Source organism: Pomacea canaliculata, linkage group LG7 (assembly GCF_003073045.1).
Source record: "Pomacea canaliculata isolate SZHN2017 linkage group LG7, ASM307304v1, whole genome shotgun sequence".
Taxonomy (NCBI): domain Eukaryota; kingdom Metazoa; phylum Mollusca; class Gastropoda; order Architaenioglossa; family Ampullariidae; genus Pomacea; species Pomacea canaliculata.
In genome coordinates this window covers 68,288-83,645 of record NC_037596.1, presented here as the reverse complement: position 1 = coordinate 83,645, position 15,358 = coordinate 68,288, and the positions used below count along the sequence as shown (strand labels likewise).

The following is a 15,358-nucleotide window of genomic DNA, read 5'->3' as shown; positions in this document are numbered from 1 at the left end:
TAAGAGCGTTGCCAATTACTCATTTCACGAGATTTCTACTCACACAACGAAAATAAGAAGAAAATAGTGAGTTATATTTATATTCTCATACGTTTCTAAAAATTATAGTTTGTTGGGCTTTTACGCTTGTTTATACTGTTTAAATATGTTTTTCGTAATTTCTAACTTTTTATCGACTTCCGATTTGTGAATTATCTGTCCTATACAGCAACAATCTTTAATATGATTTTTTACTACAACAAAAAAACATAATTCCTTAAAATGCACGCAAACGTAAATGTTTTTAAATGGCTTTTGAAATGGTGTTCTCAGATAGTTGTATGTGTTGTAGATTAATAGATATAATTTTTAAAATATTGGTCAAAATTTTCATTACGAACACTGCCGCCACGTCAAGAATGAAACCACAAATGCAAGAAAATATATGAGTGCGCGATGTTTATAAAAGATAGTATGCATGTATATACACGCACGGTCACACGCATATTTATACAAGCATTCTCCTCTCATTCTCTATCTTTACAGATATATAGATTCAGTGGACAGCTGGTCCAGTGTTCAACTAGCCTTTCCTTTGCTTTCACGGCGTCGACAACCTTTAAAGTACCATTCAAAGACTGTTTTCAGCAAGGAGGTATATTTGGACACATGGATAAACAAGAAAATTCTGCCGCTTGACGGTCACCGAGCAAATGTTCCTGGTGATCCTAACAAGTAGGTGGCTAGGATGTCTACTTAATCAGCTTCTAACTTCCCATACGTGTAGATAAAAGATAAAAGATGGAGTAGCGGTACATCTGTACAAAAACGATTAAGACGATTACATAGCCCGCTCTATCTCCTCTAAAGAAATAAAATCATACGGCATACTAGTCGAGAGAATTAGGTTTGCGGAAGACTTTTATTGTAATTTACAGGTCACTGCCAGAGTTCTGACTCGTTGATGTAAGAACCTTCCTACTTCACTGTACTGGTCTGTGTCAGATCGAACACTGTCTTATGGTTAACCACTGCATGATGAAATCATGTTAAAAACACAGAAAACTTGCACATCATAAGAAGAAAAGAAAGAACAATTGGTTTGATTTCTATACAGCATCTTAAATTTCCTTAACATCACAACAGGTTATAAAAACGATGCTGAAGTTTTACAACGGGTTATGTACAAGGCAAATATTTTGCGTTTGCCTTTTCAAACTTACTTTTGGAACGTTGGGATGTGCTTCACAAAAATGTTGCGTTTTGTGTAAATTTAAAAGACAAAGAGAATTAGAAGGTTTTGTTGACGATAACAAGCTAACATCATGTATAGACGGACGGACACACTAAGTGGATATTTTCTCAGCCTCATGTCATCGCCTGCAGCAGCTAAAGGTCGAGTTGATGTTCACTGTAACAAGCAAATCTTATGTACATCAACAACCTTTGACATTGCTGTCACATCTGTTTGTTAATTTTACCCTGCTATTTAAACACATGTGGTTGACTAGTGATCTAATTTATTCACCATTTCAAAACAATCATGACAGTTGCTAACAATTCATTGCGTTTAAAACGAGTTATCTCCTTTTACAGTTTTTGTACACGACTTCGACTTTCTGTGCTACTTTCAGTAGGAAAGATGCAGAATCTCTACAAAGTTCATGTTCTCTTTTCTTCTTTTAATGCAGCAGATTCTTCAAGCTAAGAATATAAAAAATTCGTCAAAGAACAAAACAATTATATAACTCTGAAAAAGCGCTAGAAAAAAAACCCCCAGCAATATTCTCAAAATTCTAATAATAATAAAACTAATAATAGTATAAAGGAAGAAAAACATTATGACATAAAGTTTTAATAAATAATATATTATAAATAAATATATATATATATATATACATTCTGATGTAAATGAAAAGACAGAATAAGATTTAATAAATATGAATACTTTGTAGATTTTTGAATAAGATATTATGCTCGCTCAGACTTACATTTTTACCATTTAATAGAAACCAAGAAAATATCTTATAGAGGCTAATGGTGTGTACAAATGTATTACTAGAATACGAGCACATAGTGTTGTTACAAATTGTTCCAGAAATTCTGCATCAGTCTTGCTGCTGACGTGCTCATCCGTTCTGGTGTTCGTTGATGTCAAGATATTTTCTGTCACTTCTTGAACTGTGATCATCACTCTGCAGAACGTTTCGACGGAACTAAAACAGACTTTAAAACACTGCAAAAGATGAACATTTCTTCATAAACAGACTCATGTTCAGGGAACATGTTTGTATGACAAGGATTTCGTGCAAAGAAATGCTTTGGGAATTATTCACTTAACCAAGACACAGATGAGCTTGATTTCAGTAACTGCAAATAAAAGACTACAAAAATACGAAGGTGCATACTGTTTGTAGGTAAAACATCGACATGAAAGACTGATAACAAACATTATTTAAGCAGCATGAGCTCCAAGATATGTATTGGATATATAAAAGATAACCCATGCGAGACTAGCTGGTGTTATTCTGAGAGCAGATATATAGTAGCATCATGATTTGTGTAGCTATGCAAAGAAGCAGTTTCAATAACATTATCCGGTGTTGACTGGTCCACTAGGCTATTCCCATCTTTTGTACATTTACAGTAATAGGCGCCTTCCGACATTTTAACCTGAGATAGATGAAAAGATTGTATTCTTATTTACTCTGTCTCTCATTATCGTTAAAATAAAATATGCTAGCTGATAAACTTTGTAAGTAGATGAAGTATAAGGAGATAAAACAACAACAAAGCATTATGGCACAAAATGTCTCGCTCAGATCTTAGAGTTTACATATATTGCTATATATATTTTTTAATTTACAGCTATCAGTCACTTACCTCTCCAAGAATTCTGTCATTTTGGTAACTCCAGAAAAAATCACAAATCCTCCGACGATTACGACTGTTACAAAGACAAGTTCTCGCGGAAGCTTACACGAGAAACAGCAAAAACTTGAAGGAAGCCCAAGTGTGACAAGATGATGTTATCAGCATGTGGCATTTTACTCGATGTTTGTTTATCAATATGTATAATCTATTTCCAGCATTTACTAAGGTGTTGCAAAACACTAACTGTTGCATACCTTCAGTGATGACCGTAAAGCCAACCGTTAGGTTCCATGTCGTGCTAAACTCCAGGTGGTAAAACCTCTGTCAGCTTGGTCACACTTATGTTACATGTAACTAAGGCAGGTGAAAGAGGGTTGGCAAAAACAAGTGGTATTATTGAGGTTTGAGCTAAGGGTATTCGAAGCCTCTCAATGGAATTTGCCTCTGATAGGTCACTGCTGTGACTGCGGGGTCGGCAATGCTGTCATTTCAATGAGGGAGATTTCTGTTATCGCTTTGCATATCAATAACAGATATTCCACTCCAGAACTCTTCCTTCTGGAGCACCTGCAAAATTTATGTTAAAAATGTTAACACATGATACACACTATGTATTACACATTACATGTTATGCATCTTTACTCCCTTTTGAAAATCAAGTGAGCAATTTCCTACTTCTTCGTCGTAATTAGTATACGTATCATGCATGGAGACAAATACAAGTCTCTTTTTGTCAGCGATGCATTGTAAACATGGGCTAACTATTATCATCTTTAGCTTTGATCCGTTAACAAATTAATGTACGGAGCAAAGTTTTAAAATGTCTTGCAAGCAGACATGAAGCAATCAGTATTTTAGCCACGTTACTAACAACACAAAACAGTCAAAAAATGCAAAACAAAATTTTAAAAAGAGTTATTATTAACATAATACATTTTTAATGCTTAAAATCTTAAAATAAACATGATTCAAATTGCGTGTCACGTATACTCTAGTTTTGTTCATAAAAATTAACCATACATGGATGCTACAGTATTTTTGTTGTACATCCTTTCATTCAAAATTTCTAAAGGGAAGATGAAAATAGAGTATTGACATGCTCTCACAAAGCAAAAGTTATAGTTCGCGAATTCCTGCAACTTTGTCAAACTTTACAGATTTTACAGACGTGTAATTGTCATTGTAGACAACCCTACACATACTTACAGGTGACAAGCAGCAAGACGGATGAGTGACATTGCCTACTCATTGTCACTCACACGTGTAGTCACCAGAATCTTCGCACTGAGCTTTACACATGAAGAAGCTTAACTCTCGGCTTTTCTCGTGAGAGTCTATGTCGCCCTCAGCTCGTGACATCAGCTCGTGACGGTTTGACCCCCCGACAAGCCGCATGCGAGGTGCTGGACGTCCACTTGCTACACAGGTCATGTTGACATTGGAGTTCTTAGACACACTTACAGTCTTGTTGTCTTCAGCATTTAGCTTGAAGCTCAGCACTGATGACGGGTCTGATAATAGAGCAAAGTATGGTTATTGTGTTTCTTATTTAAGTACAACTGTTTGTTATTAGGCATTTACTACCAGCGCTGGAAGTGTTATGTATTTTATAGTAAGTTATGTAACCTGTAAAAATTCTTGAATTATATTAACTATAATTAATTTTTGTTCCAAACCGGTTATTTCTAAAGGAACTCAGCTCCTTAAAATTGCTAAGATCATGTAAAACAGCATAACAAAACTCTTCAGCAAAACATCAATAAGAATTTTTAGCGTAAAGGTCGCTGTGATGGCTTAGATGCTTACTGTCTTCATCAATTACAATTATTTAGCTGTTAACTTAGCGACGACAAATATATAAACTGTATCGTACAACAATGCTCAACTGGTAATTTGTTTCTATATTTAAATGTAACTACACATTGACTTTTCAAAAAAGTAGTTTATTAACATTATACATAAATAACCCTCATGATATCTTAGAAAGCTTACACCATACATAGAAGACACTTGCATAACATTACTTTTTGGTGACAAAATAGAACTTTACATTGTACAATGAGGGTGAGTTGGTAATCTGATGACAGAGGGAGACGCTGATCATTAGTCACTCGACGAGTTTCTACAACGCACGTGTATTGACCATCGTCTGCTGTGGGTTCTGCTGCGATAATATTTAACTTATTGGTGTTACTGCTGGTTTTACCAAACCATTTAAAAGAAACAGGAGGTGGGTTGCTCTTGGCTTGGCACAGAAGTGTAACATTGTGACCCCGGGTCACTACACACACATGTGGTGCCGTCTGTGGACTACACGTGGCGACATCGGAGGTCATCGTGATCACCGGTGGGTCTGCAAAATAAGTCAAGCGCTTTAATACGTATTTTAATTATACAACTTTTCTCGCTGCTTAGTCTCATACTTTTGTAAGAGCATTGTTTTGTAAACAACACTAATCAGATTTAAGGTGTCAATTATTCATGAAATAAATTTACATATTCAAATAGTTATTTTTTAGCCTGATGAAACTAGGTTTTTATTCAACAACTTTTTGTCCTCCTCCATCTTTCTGTCATTTATTTTGTTTAAAACTACGTATCAACCACTTAATAATATTTATTGTAGCCATAAAGCAAAGAGGGTCAAGACAAACCAATGGCACTTTTTCATGTACATGTTAATTACACGAGTATCTACTTCTTGAGTCTAAATAGATATGATATTTTGTCAATCTTGTTACTAATTGTTACTAATTGTATGTGGGTACATTATTGACTTACAGTAAACTTCCAGTAGAAAACTGTCGCTATGACCATGTTGCAGGCCGTTGTCATATTCGACTGAGCAGCTGACGTTCTTTCTATGATTCGTTCTCCTCACATTGTCAAAGATCAGGTACTCGCCGACAGGACGACCACCGGCGGTCTCTGGCCAGGTGTAGTTATCTGCACGTTCATCTGGCAGTGCATTCTCACACTTTAAAGTCACATTTGTACCCGCTAACAGTGGGTAAGTCGTAGATGTCACAGTAACAATATACATAGATACGTTTGCTGTAAACAGATAAGAAAAAATGTTACATATTAATTTTAGACATTTTGTAATATTTATTTCCATAAACTTCTTCATTTAAATATAGATTAGTTTCAAAACAAAAAACAAAAGATATATATTCAAATTGTTAAGTATTTTTGTTCCGGTTGTTAACATATTGCATTGTCAGGGGGACGTCACTATGAACAGATCACGGGGTTTGTCATCCCCATCTGTCCTGGTGAAACTGTCACAAAATAAAAATCTTCAATTTAAAAATTTTACCTTAAAATTTGTAATCAGAGCATAGTGATTCAAAATGTTTGAGAACAATGGTGTGACAAAAGTAAAGGTTGCAAGTAGCTACAGAATTCAAAGAAAAAAAAATCGTGTCTCGAGATGGCAATGGATATTAAAAGAAAAACTTAAAGACTAAATTAAAATCACTTACAGTTACATTTGTTGAGAAGTGATATGTATATGGAATGTTTACAGATCCTTTGCTTTATTAACGATAAACATCCATAGATATTATTAGCATATGATCAGTTGTGTGAGTACAAATTCACAAAAAAGAAAACTTTGAGTAGAAAGTGCACAAATGACATTTATAGATTATGTATGTAAACTCGTTTTTACTGTTACTGCAGACGACGCCCAGCTCCTCTGTATCACACTGATTACTAATACCAAGGATGCGGTGATCACAGGCGAAGATATTTGTCTCGTTCCCTGAACAGTTCAGGTCAATCATCACGAAGCCTGTTTCTTGCCTTGGACCAAAGGTGGACGCCCGAGTAATTAGTGCTGCGCCTCTGAGACAAGAAACGGAAAAGTTCATAAGGTCCTTGTACCTACAGAACATTTGTTTGCATGTGAGTTTTAACTGTGGACTTTACATTGGTATTAGTGATGTATCTTTACAGGACATTTCACGCAGACACACTCACACACGCACGCACAGACAATATAGAATAGCAAGCTACTAGCAAATACTTGTCAAAACGCCTGAGCACAAAATCTGTGTTCTGTTGCTAAAACATTTTTGTTATTACAGTATGGAGACTTGTGAGTTGTACCTTGTGTTATTAGTTTTTGTTTAAGTGCAAGCAATCGTTAAAGTTATTATTTACAAATCTTACAAAAGTATCTTACGATTCAAGCTTCAGTTGACTACAGATGACGTCAGCAGAGCCAGTGGTGACGTTGCCACACAAGCTGCTCGTTCTTCCCCCGACATTGATGTTCACACGACCCATGTCATTCTTGATGCGACGTGCGCCAGCCAGACTAAGTTGGTCATCTTGAGACATAATAATGTCATTTTGTCATCATTCCATTAGCGATACTTGTACTTTTGTCAACTTCATATTTACACACAACGCAAATATTGACGTTAGCTAAATGTGAATCATTCGAAAAAACTGTCAAGCAATTTTAACAAGCAATCTTTAAATAATAGCGATTATGTTAAAGGCACACTTTTGACTTTTTTACTATAAAAAAATCATTGGACAAAAATAATTGTTGCTCGTTGCAAGTGAAGTAAAGAATATAGATATTTTTAGTTAGGCGTTTTGTATGCAAAGGAGGCAGTCTTTAAAATATTTAAAAATGTTTTTAATTCACTCATTTTGCAGGCAGTAACAACTCCTAACTGATTTACATTGAAGCTTTTTTTTCTTTTTTTGACTGAGGCAAAAGATATAATCGTTTTATGAAGTATATTACAAGGGTCATTTGGATCTGGGGTATATATTTAATGTCCCCCACTAAGCGACTTTCAGGTAATTACCTTCTGTAGACACTTTCATATTTGAAATAAACAGAAGCGAGACCTATATTGGTGATAAACACGTTTTACAGCTGTGTCACTAAGGGGCTTTAAAAGGGCAGCAAATAGAAATAATTAATAATTGCTTACGTACACACAATTACAGAAAATTTGTTTCATAGGAAAAGATATGTAGATGCCAACAGGTTAGAAGCCATTTTGATATCTTTTTTTAATATTTAATTTCAGATTAACGTGTCTTTCATCTTTGTGATAAGAATAATACGCTTATAACTTCTACTTATTTTAGTACTTACAATGTTACGTGTCTCTAGTATCAAATGAAAACAATATTTCTTACCGAGTTTACAAATCAAACCCACGTCGTTACTATGACTACAGTTGTGTTTAAAGACACCGCTGTGGTTACAATTGGCCAGACTACTTTCTGTGCCCTCACACACGAGGTTGTCAAGCAAAATGTTGGCCTCCCCGCCGCCAGGGCCAAACATGAATGACCCCACAGGGAAAGCTGTGGAACTGTAATAGGTTCCTGACAGCGTTCTTAAGGGAATTCATTTTAACTTAAAAATAAGCAAATAAATCACTTCTATTTTAAAATATTTTGCCACAGAGCCAAAATGTGCATAAAATCCAAAGAAAAATGCATTTTAGTTTTACAACGCACTCCCTTGAAGCAAGCATGCAATAGACTATTGAAAGCATGTGAATTTGCAACTTGTTTTAAATATTGACCAAGTAGTAAACTGATAGTATTGTAATTGCACACCTGTGCAAATAAAGCATTTTGCAGGCCACTTGCGCCTCTTTAACTCCAAAGCCATTGTCACACACTGTGTTCCATGTGCGTTTGTAAAAGATCTCTAGACGTCCTGCTCTGTCTCCTCCATTAGCTTGTCGTACACTCCACTCTCTAGTTCTCACACCTTCAAACAATAAGAGCAAAAAAAAATTAAACACAAAAGTCTTCTATAGTAATTCTAAGGCATACAAATAAATTCGGCATATTTGTTACAGTAAAACACTCACAGCTTATTTTGTCGTTGTGTCCAAAATATTTGCATTTTATATGATTTTCCTTATTAGCAATTTCTGTCCTTTTTAGTTCGTGTACGATTTATTTTCTCAGTTTTCTTTAATCTACTTGCTATTGACCCATTTTACGTATATTTTTATTTGTTTGTTGGGTTTGCGTGCCTTGATCTTGTTACAAGTAGTTATATCCCTTTGCCTTTCTACAGGAAATCCCATGGATATCTAAAAATTAGCCAACAATTTTGTATCCAGAGACGGATCTGTAACCACAAATAAACCCTTCCAGCTTCTCTTTTCTAGAAAGTATATAATTTTACCACAGTGAGCAGATCTTGTAGAGGATGCTAATATCGGTCTTTAGCCATCCTTACACTCGTAAGCCAGTTCTTTCTCTGGCCACCTCGTAGCTGACTGCCCTTCAAGGTACATTGAAGAATTGTCTTTGACAAGATGTCGTGCCGGGTCACATGGCCAAAGGAAACCATTTTATATCGCTTAACTGTTGCAACCTTGTTTCCTACAAAGTCGTTGGTTTTATGTTCTGTGTATAAGATCCACAGCAACCTCCTCAGGTACTTGTTCTCAAATGCGGCGATTCTCTTTGGAGTTGCCACCTTTGGAGAGGGTTACTCGCAAGTACTTACTGTCTACCTCTTCCATCTGTCCCTGTTCATACAGATGTCTGCTTTAACGTTGTCATTAATTATAACTTCGCTCTTTTTGGATCTGGTCTTCATTTAACATGTGTTTAATTTGTCTGTCAGTCTGTTTGTAAAGTCTTGCAGTTCTTTGTGAGTACCTGCTAAAAGATCTGTGTCGTCTTAAAAGAAGATTCTGCAGGTCAGCCTACGACCAAGGGAGCACGATGGTCGTGGAGGGTTTCCAGTATAATGCTCTCAATGAAGATATTAATTAGCACAGGTGCTAGGGTACATCCTTGACGTACAACCACTTTTGCTTGGCTACAGTACTACATTCGTCGAGCTATTGTACAGCGGTTAGGGGCCTTCTTAGATGTTGAAGGTTTACATCACATCCCATAGTCCCATGTGCCAGACTCTGTTGATGAAGGTGTGTTAGATGTTTCGCTGATGCGAAAATACTTCTCTATAATAATGTAACAGTCAAAGATCCGCTTAACTGTGTTTCTACGGGGTCTGAAGTCAGTTTGTTCTTTCACTAGCGGTTCCTCTGAGCTATTATGGCTTTGCTTGGGTGGTTGATAATGCTTATGGTTCTGTAGTTCTGGAACTCTTTGCTGTTTGATTTTCTTGAAAGGGTATGACCGATAACTGTCATATTCTTGGACCATTGTTTACCAGACTCTTTGGCACGAGACAGTGAAGGTCTTTGCAATTTCTTCCATACCCTGCTTGAGCAGCTCAGGTTGCACACTTTTAGTTCGTAGCGACTTTCCTTCATTCATATTGTGTACAACTCTTTTTACACTTTCCTGGTAGGTATAATTAAATGATAGAAAAGGACAGGAAGCCTAATAAAAGTAGGATCTGCGACAAAGGCAACACTTTTTTTAACGAACTCAGTAATATGGAAACTTAAAAGTAATATTATTACAATGTGTAATTTTCTATAGGTACAAACACATTAACATTTATGCAATTTATAATTTAAAATAATAGTTTAGTATTGAACTTGAAATGACTTAAAATAAAAGGCTGGTGTTTGTGTGGCATCGTTGACAAGAAATATGTGTTTCTCATCCTGCCATAATTCTGTGTCTTGTCCTTGCTTGTCAATGGTTTTCTAAATCTGGCATTGAATTTTGAACTCAACGACGAGAAATCCACTTTCCAAGACATTTATTGTGTCTATTGCTAGTATCGTGTAGCTGGACAAGAGTAGCTGACCACAGAAATGATGTTGACTTGTATTGTTAGCCTAATTTCGAGTTTTAAAGTTTTTCAAATTATTTATACACATTAAAGCATGCTTTTACTAAATATAGTTTATATAATCTAAAACTATTTACTTATTATCTAACACTGGTTCGTATTACGTTCCGTGCGTCTGTCTGTGTTTTTGTCTGTTTTTCTTTTTAATTTTGTTTGTAAAGCACTATTAGCCTGCTTATATGAGCGGAATATTGCGCCGTACAAATTCACTGTCACATGTAAAGTAACTTTTTATGTGTTCCTGGTAAATGTCCATAAGCTGTCCTTGGTGATTTACTGTTTGAACTTACCATTTGGATATTCTCGATATCTTTGCCGACACCAGCCTGCAACAGATATTTTATAAAATGAATTGGGTGTATACTTTTAACTAGCAGCTTCTTTATCAGTAAAGCTGATCTGATGCCTCTTCTACCAAGTCTCACGAGGACAACTTTATAAAACCATTCATCATCTTTAATTGCTAACCCTTCTAAAGGGAGCAGTATGTCTAAATCAAGTTGACCGTAATAAACTCACCATCATCATGGTATGTTGCCCAGAAATTTTTCGCATCAAAATTCTTGTAGGCTGCTGCTTATACAGGGATTTACATGTTTTGTGCAGGTAGGTATGGTAGTATACGCAATAACAATTAAGAAGTGTGACCCTCCACGACGAACTGAGACTTAAGTCGATAGAGGCCCCGAAAGGTGTACGGGGTCAATTTTGTGCAGTTTGACTTTAAAACTGGATTGCTTGGATATTAAATTATCAAGCAAACTACTCTGCTATGTTAAAGTAAAAGTTAGAAATTGACCTAGAATACGTTTTAATCGAGGTACCCTACTGCGATCTGTACAAATTTCTGGGGAAAAATGACAAAATTCAAACGCTTTTTCGATACTGTCTCCCTTTCAGAACCCCAGCGTGTTACACCTTGCCAGAAAGCAATCTGTATGTTCAAATTCTTTATGATTCAAATGTTAACTAATCAAACGATTTGTGTGCAAAAGCTTTGGAGTAAACAAATTTAGTCGGCCATCTCGACTATAATCTTTGAACCCGCTTTTCTCAAAATGGCCGCCACCGTACTTTCACACTTCAAACGTTTATAACTCACTCAATGTTAGGACTAGAAGAACAACTTTTGTATCAAAAGAAAGTTCAGAATCTGCACTTGGCAATGTGGAAATCTCAAATTTACGACTTAAGACTTAATTCATCGTGGATTGTCACATATTGTAGAGCATGACGATTTGGTATTGGCAATAACTTTATATGGAGGCGCTAAAACCTGAGTGGGCAAAGTTTCCTTTTTATGTGTGTCTCAAGATTCTAAACTATGCGGGGGGTATGTAAAATACCACAAACTTATTCAGGTGACAACAGAACAAACCTAGTAGTAATAGAATGGACAACAGCTGAGTATTTAATAGGTTTCACTTACAGAATTCATTGTGTAAAGAGTAACTGCTTGAATTCGTTCACAATAAAAGTAAAATCAACCTTTCCTTTGAAGGCAGCCACCCTCGCTGTTGTCTAACGACTACATAAGACATCTCAGCCGTGTTATTTGTGATATTTTACCTTGTCTGTCTTTAAAACTATACAAACTGCCATTTTCTAACGCTAGTGTACTTGATAGATACATTTCAATAAGAAGGCTGAATTAAAAAATATGAGAACAAGTCCACCTCAAATTTTGGCAGACGGACCGGCCCAAAAACGTTTGCGGGCCGTAGTTTGTCCACCTCAGCACTAAGGTGATGGAAAGACAAAAGCTTTTGACAATTGGTGCTTTCAGAAAATGTGCAGCTCATGTTTTCACGCAAACAAGGCTATTTACATGATGGTAAAGCCCTGATAATATAAATGAACCCATGTATAGTCTTGTCTTCTGTCTGTGCTGGCTTATGTTTAAAGACGTGTATCAGGACAGAAAGATGGATGAGATAGGTACCGAAACAGAATCTCAGATAATATTTCGTACTGAGCTCTGCAAAGTGATTTGAAATGTTACATCTTTGTAATCTTTTAATAACTTGTGTTCAGGTGACCCATGCGATTATGATTTGTAGCATGCAAAATTCATTTTCTGTTTGAACTTACCTAATCGAGATCCGACGAAGGGTGGTTGGGGACACCTAGCACCTCCTGCAAGAGATATTGTACAATGTGTATTTTATTAGAGTTTTCTATATCAGCAAAGACAGGCTAATGCCGAGTACAAGTATCATAAGCAGAACTTTGTAAATCCATTACTGTGACCGTCTTGTTCTTTTAGTCACTCACACAGACTCATGTACCACGACACTCTTTCTCTTTCTTTCCTTCATAAAGTAAAAGCAATCATCATTCTTGCAGACAGGTGTCATGGCCAGACAGAGTTATGGTGGGTCTAAAATACATAACCATGGCACCCTAATCACACGGACATAAAGCCATTGCAACATTAATTGCATTTAATATCACTCATTAACTACAGTTGCAAACTATTATTTCTAAGAATAGTTCTCATACTAGTTGCACCTGTTTTAATTGTTTTTGTAACAACATTCTCCAGATGGAAATAGAAAAAAGTAAGTCCGGACCACATGAATCTTTTGTCGAAAGCATGGTATTTTTAATTGCTGAATTTAAAAATACGGAAAGTTCTAAGCATAAAAACATTTAGGGATATGATAAAACGTATTGCCATGCAAGTGAAAATCACGTTTTATGCTATTCACAAAACACTACAGATGCAAATACATGTTATTTGTATATCAAGTTCAACTGTAACTTACCAATAGACGGTTGGCTCTCCTTGATGGACATGAGATGGAAAAACAACATACAAACGGCTGCTTTTTGGAGATGCACCATCGTAGATGCTAATGTTTTGAGTTAACTGCTGTTTTAAAACAAAAGGTATGCAGTTATATATAGTATAAAATTTACTTAATCTTGACAGCCAACGTTTGCTGTAATTACTACACAACTGACTGTTGCCTCTACCACAGACAGCTCCTAAGCTCTGGACCAGGAAGATCTTTTGCTCTAAAGCACGTGACTTTAGCTACATGTACTCTCTGCATTATTCATGTCATCCAAAGTAAGCTCGGTAAGTTAAAAAGAGGTAATGAATGCTGTCAGGATCACGTGGTTAAAGTGGTAGTGTTGGGTGTAAAGGGTAAAGTACGGAATCCAGAAACTTAATGTACAGGGTCAGAATGCACGTGCTTATTGACACCTTTTTGTGAACTTGTAAGGACAAGTTTTCCCTAAACCTCACTAAAAGTATTTTAGACAAGTTTCCTGTATGTGTTCTACGACCACTTCAGCTTCAGGTTTACTTTCTTCAAGGATTAGAGACACAGGGCTTCCTTTGCGGACCATATAAAATCATTTACTTAAAAAAACACCTTGCTCTGTTTCTTCAAGCTGCAGTTGTCCACAAAGTGTTAACAAAGTGTACAATACCAACCTGCATGGCACTACTGTCTTCAGATTCACCACAATGCGCTTTTTCCGTAATTAGGATGGGAAAAAAATATGCTCGATCTTTTGAAAAGCGTAGTTAAGAAGCTATTTGTATCATACGTGTTTTCAGTAGAAAGTTCCAAGAGGATACACTGACACTTTTTCCTAATGCACGATCTTGTACTTGTGATTGCACATTGACATAATAATAATTATAATAATGATGATGATGATGATGATGATGATGATGATGATGATGATGATGATGATGATGATGATGATAAACAACTATTAAGTACACACATACCCGCCCCCCCCCCCCCTCACGGAATTAATAAAGAGCACATGTACAACTAAGTTATAGGCCGATATTTTACCACATAAATTGTTTTCATTTGCTCATCCTGTGGATTTCCACTAAAAGAAAATTTATAACACGAATCTGTAAGATACTTCATTGTCAATAAAGATGTACATATGATATTTTTAAAAATTTTGTCCTCACCACAAATGTAGTTCACCTAGTCCAGTTAATTTATTTTCTTAATCTAATTAATCTATTCCTTCTTTCGATTGGTCTGAAAAGGAAAGTACACGAAAGGAATGATAGGCAATAACGAGTTATAGACCAAATTTAGACAAGAGACTAACCAAATTCTTTTGAAGATGCATCCAGTCTAAAGGGGGGAACCTTCTTTAGTTTTGACAACGTCCCGACTCAGCTGCTTAATGGCTGGAAGAAAGTCACTAGACTGATCCCTCCCAAAACGAAACCAGCAAGCTGTCAAAACTAGAGAATCACAAACCTTATCAGCAACCTAACGAAAGTGACAAAAATGATAGACATTGCTGTTTACAAAGCTGTATATTACTCATGTTTACACTTCCCAGAAGGGCCGTTACAGAGAACTGCACATGTACATTCAATGTATTTCCGTAATACTCTTGGGTCAGTTATTTTCCAGGAGAAAAGAGCACAGAAAATCCTCCTTGATGCTGACTTTAGTCAACAACAGTATTGGCCTCCCCTTGCGAGGATATCAGTGTCCAGTCGCTCTGTCCGTATTTGAAGTCAGTGGAATAAGTTCATTTTGACCTTTAGTAACCCTCTAGCAACAGTTTTGAAATAAATACAGTGATACCTCGGTTCTCGAACGCCTTGACTTTCGACCAAATCGGTATTTGACCAGGAAATTCGAGAAAATTTTGTCTTGGAATCCGAACAAATATTTGGAACTCGAACATCCAAACGTCCGAGATGAGCCGAGTTGAGCCGAATGGCGT

The 15,358-nt window shown here is 36.2% G+C and overlaps 1 protein-coding gene across 1 annotated transcript; it reads right to left on the bottom strand.

Annotated features, from left to right (window-relative positions):
* Nucleotides 1-3,376: 3,376 nt before the first annotated feature.
* Nucleotides 3,377-13,598, bottom strand: LOC112567760. The gene is made up of 10 exons (XM_025244570.1): nucleotides 13,399-13,598; nucleotides 12,722-12,766; nucleotides 10,921-10,956; nucleotides 8,452-8,608; nucleotides 7,043-7,190; nucleotides 6,527-6,702; nucleotides 5,635-5,907; nucleotides 4,904-5,206; nucleotides 4,113-4,364; nucleotides 3,377-3,420 (listed from the first exon to the last, which is right to left on the bottom strand). Exons 4-10 carry the CDS (start codon nucleotides 8,504-8,506, stop codon nucleotides 3,377-3,379), a joined length of 1,251 nt encoding a protein of 416 aa, XP_025100355.1. The 5' UTR covers nucleotides 8,507-8,608; nucleotides 10,921-10,956; nucleotides 12,722-12,766; nucleotides 13,399-13,598.
* Between the last annotated feature and the right edge of the window lie 1,760 nt (nucleotides 13,599-15,358).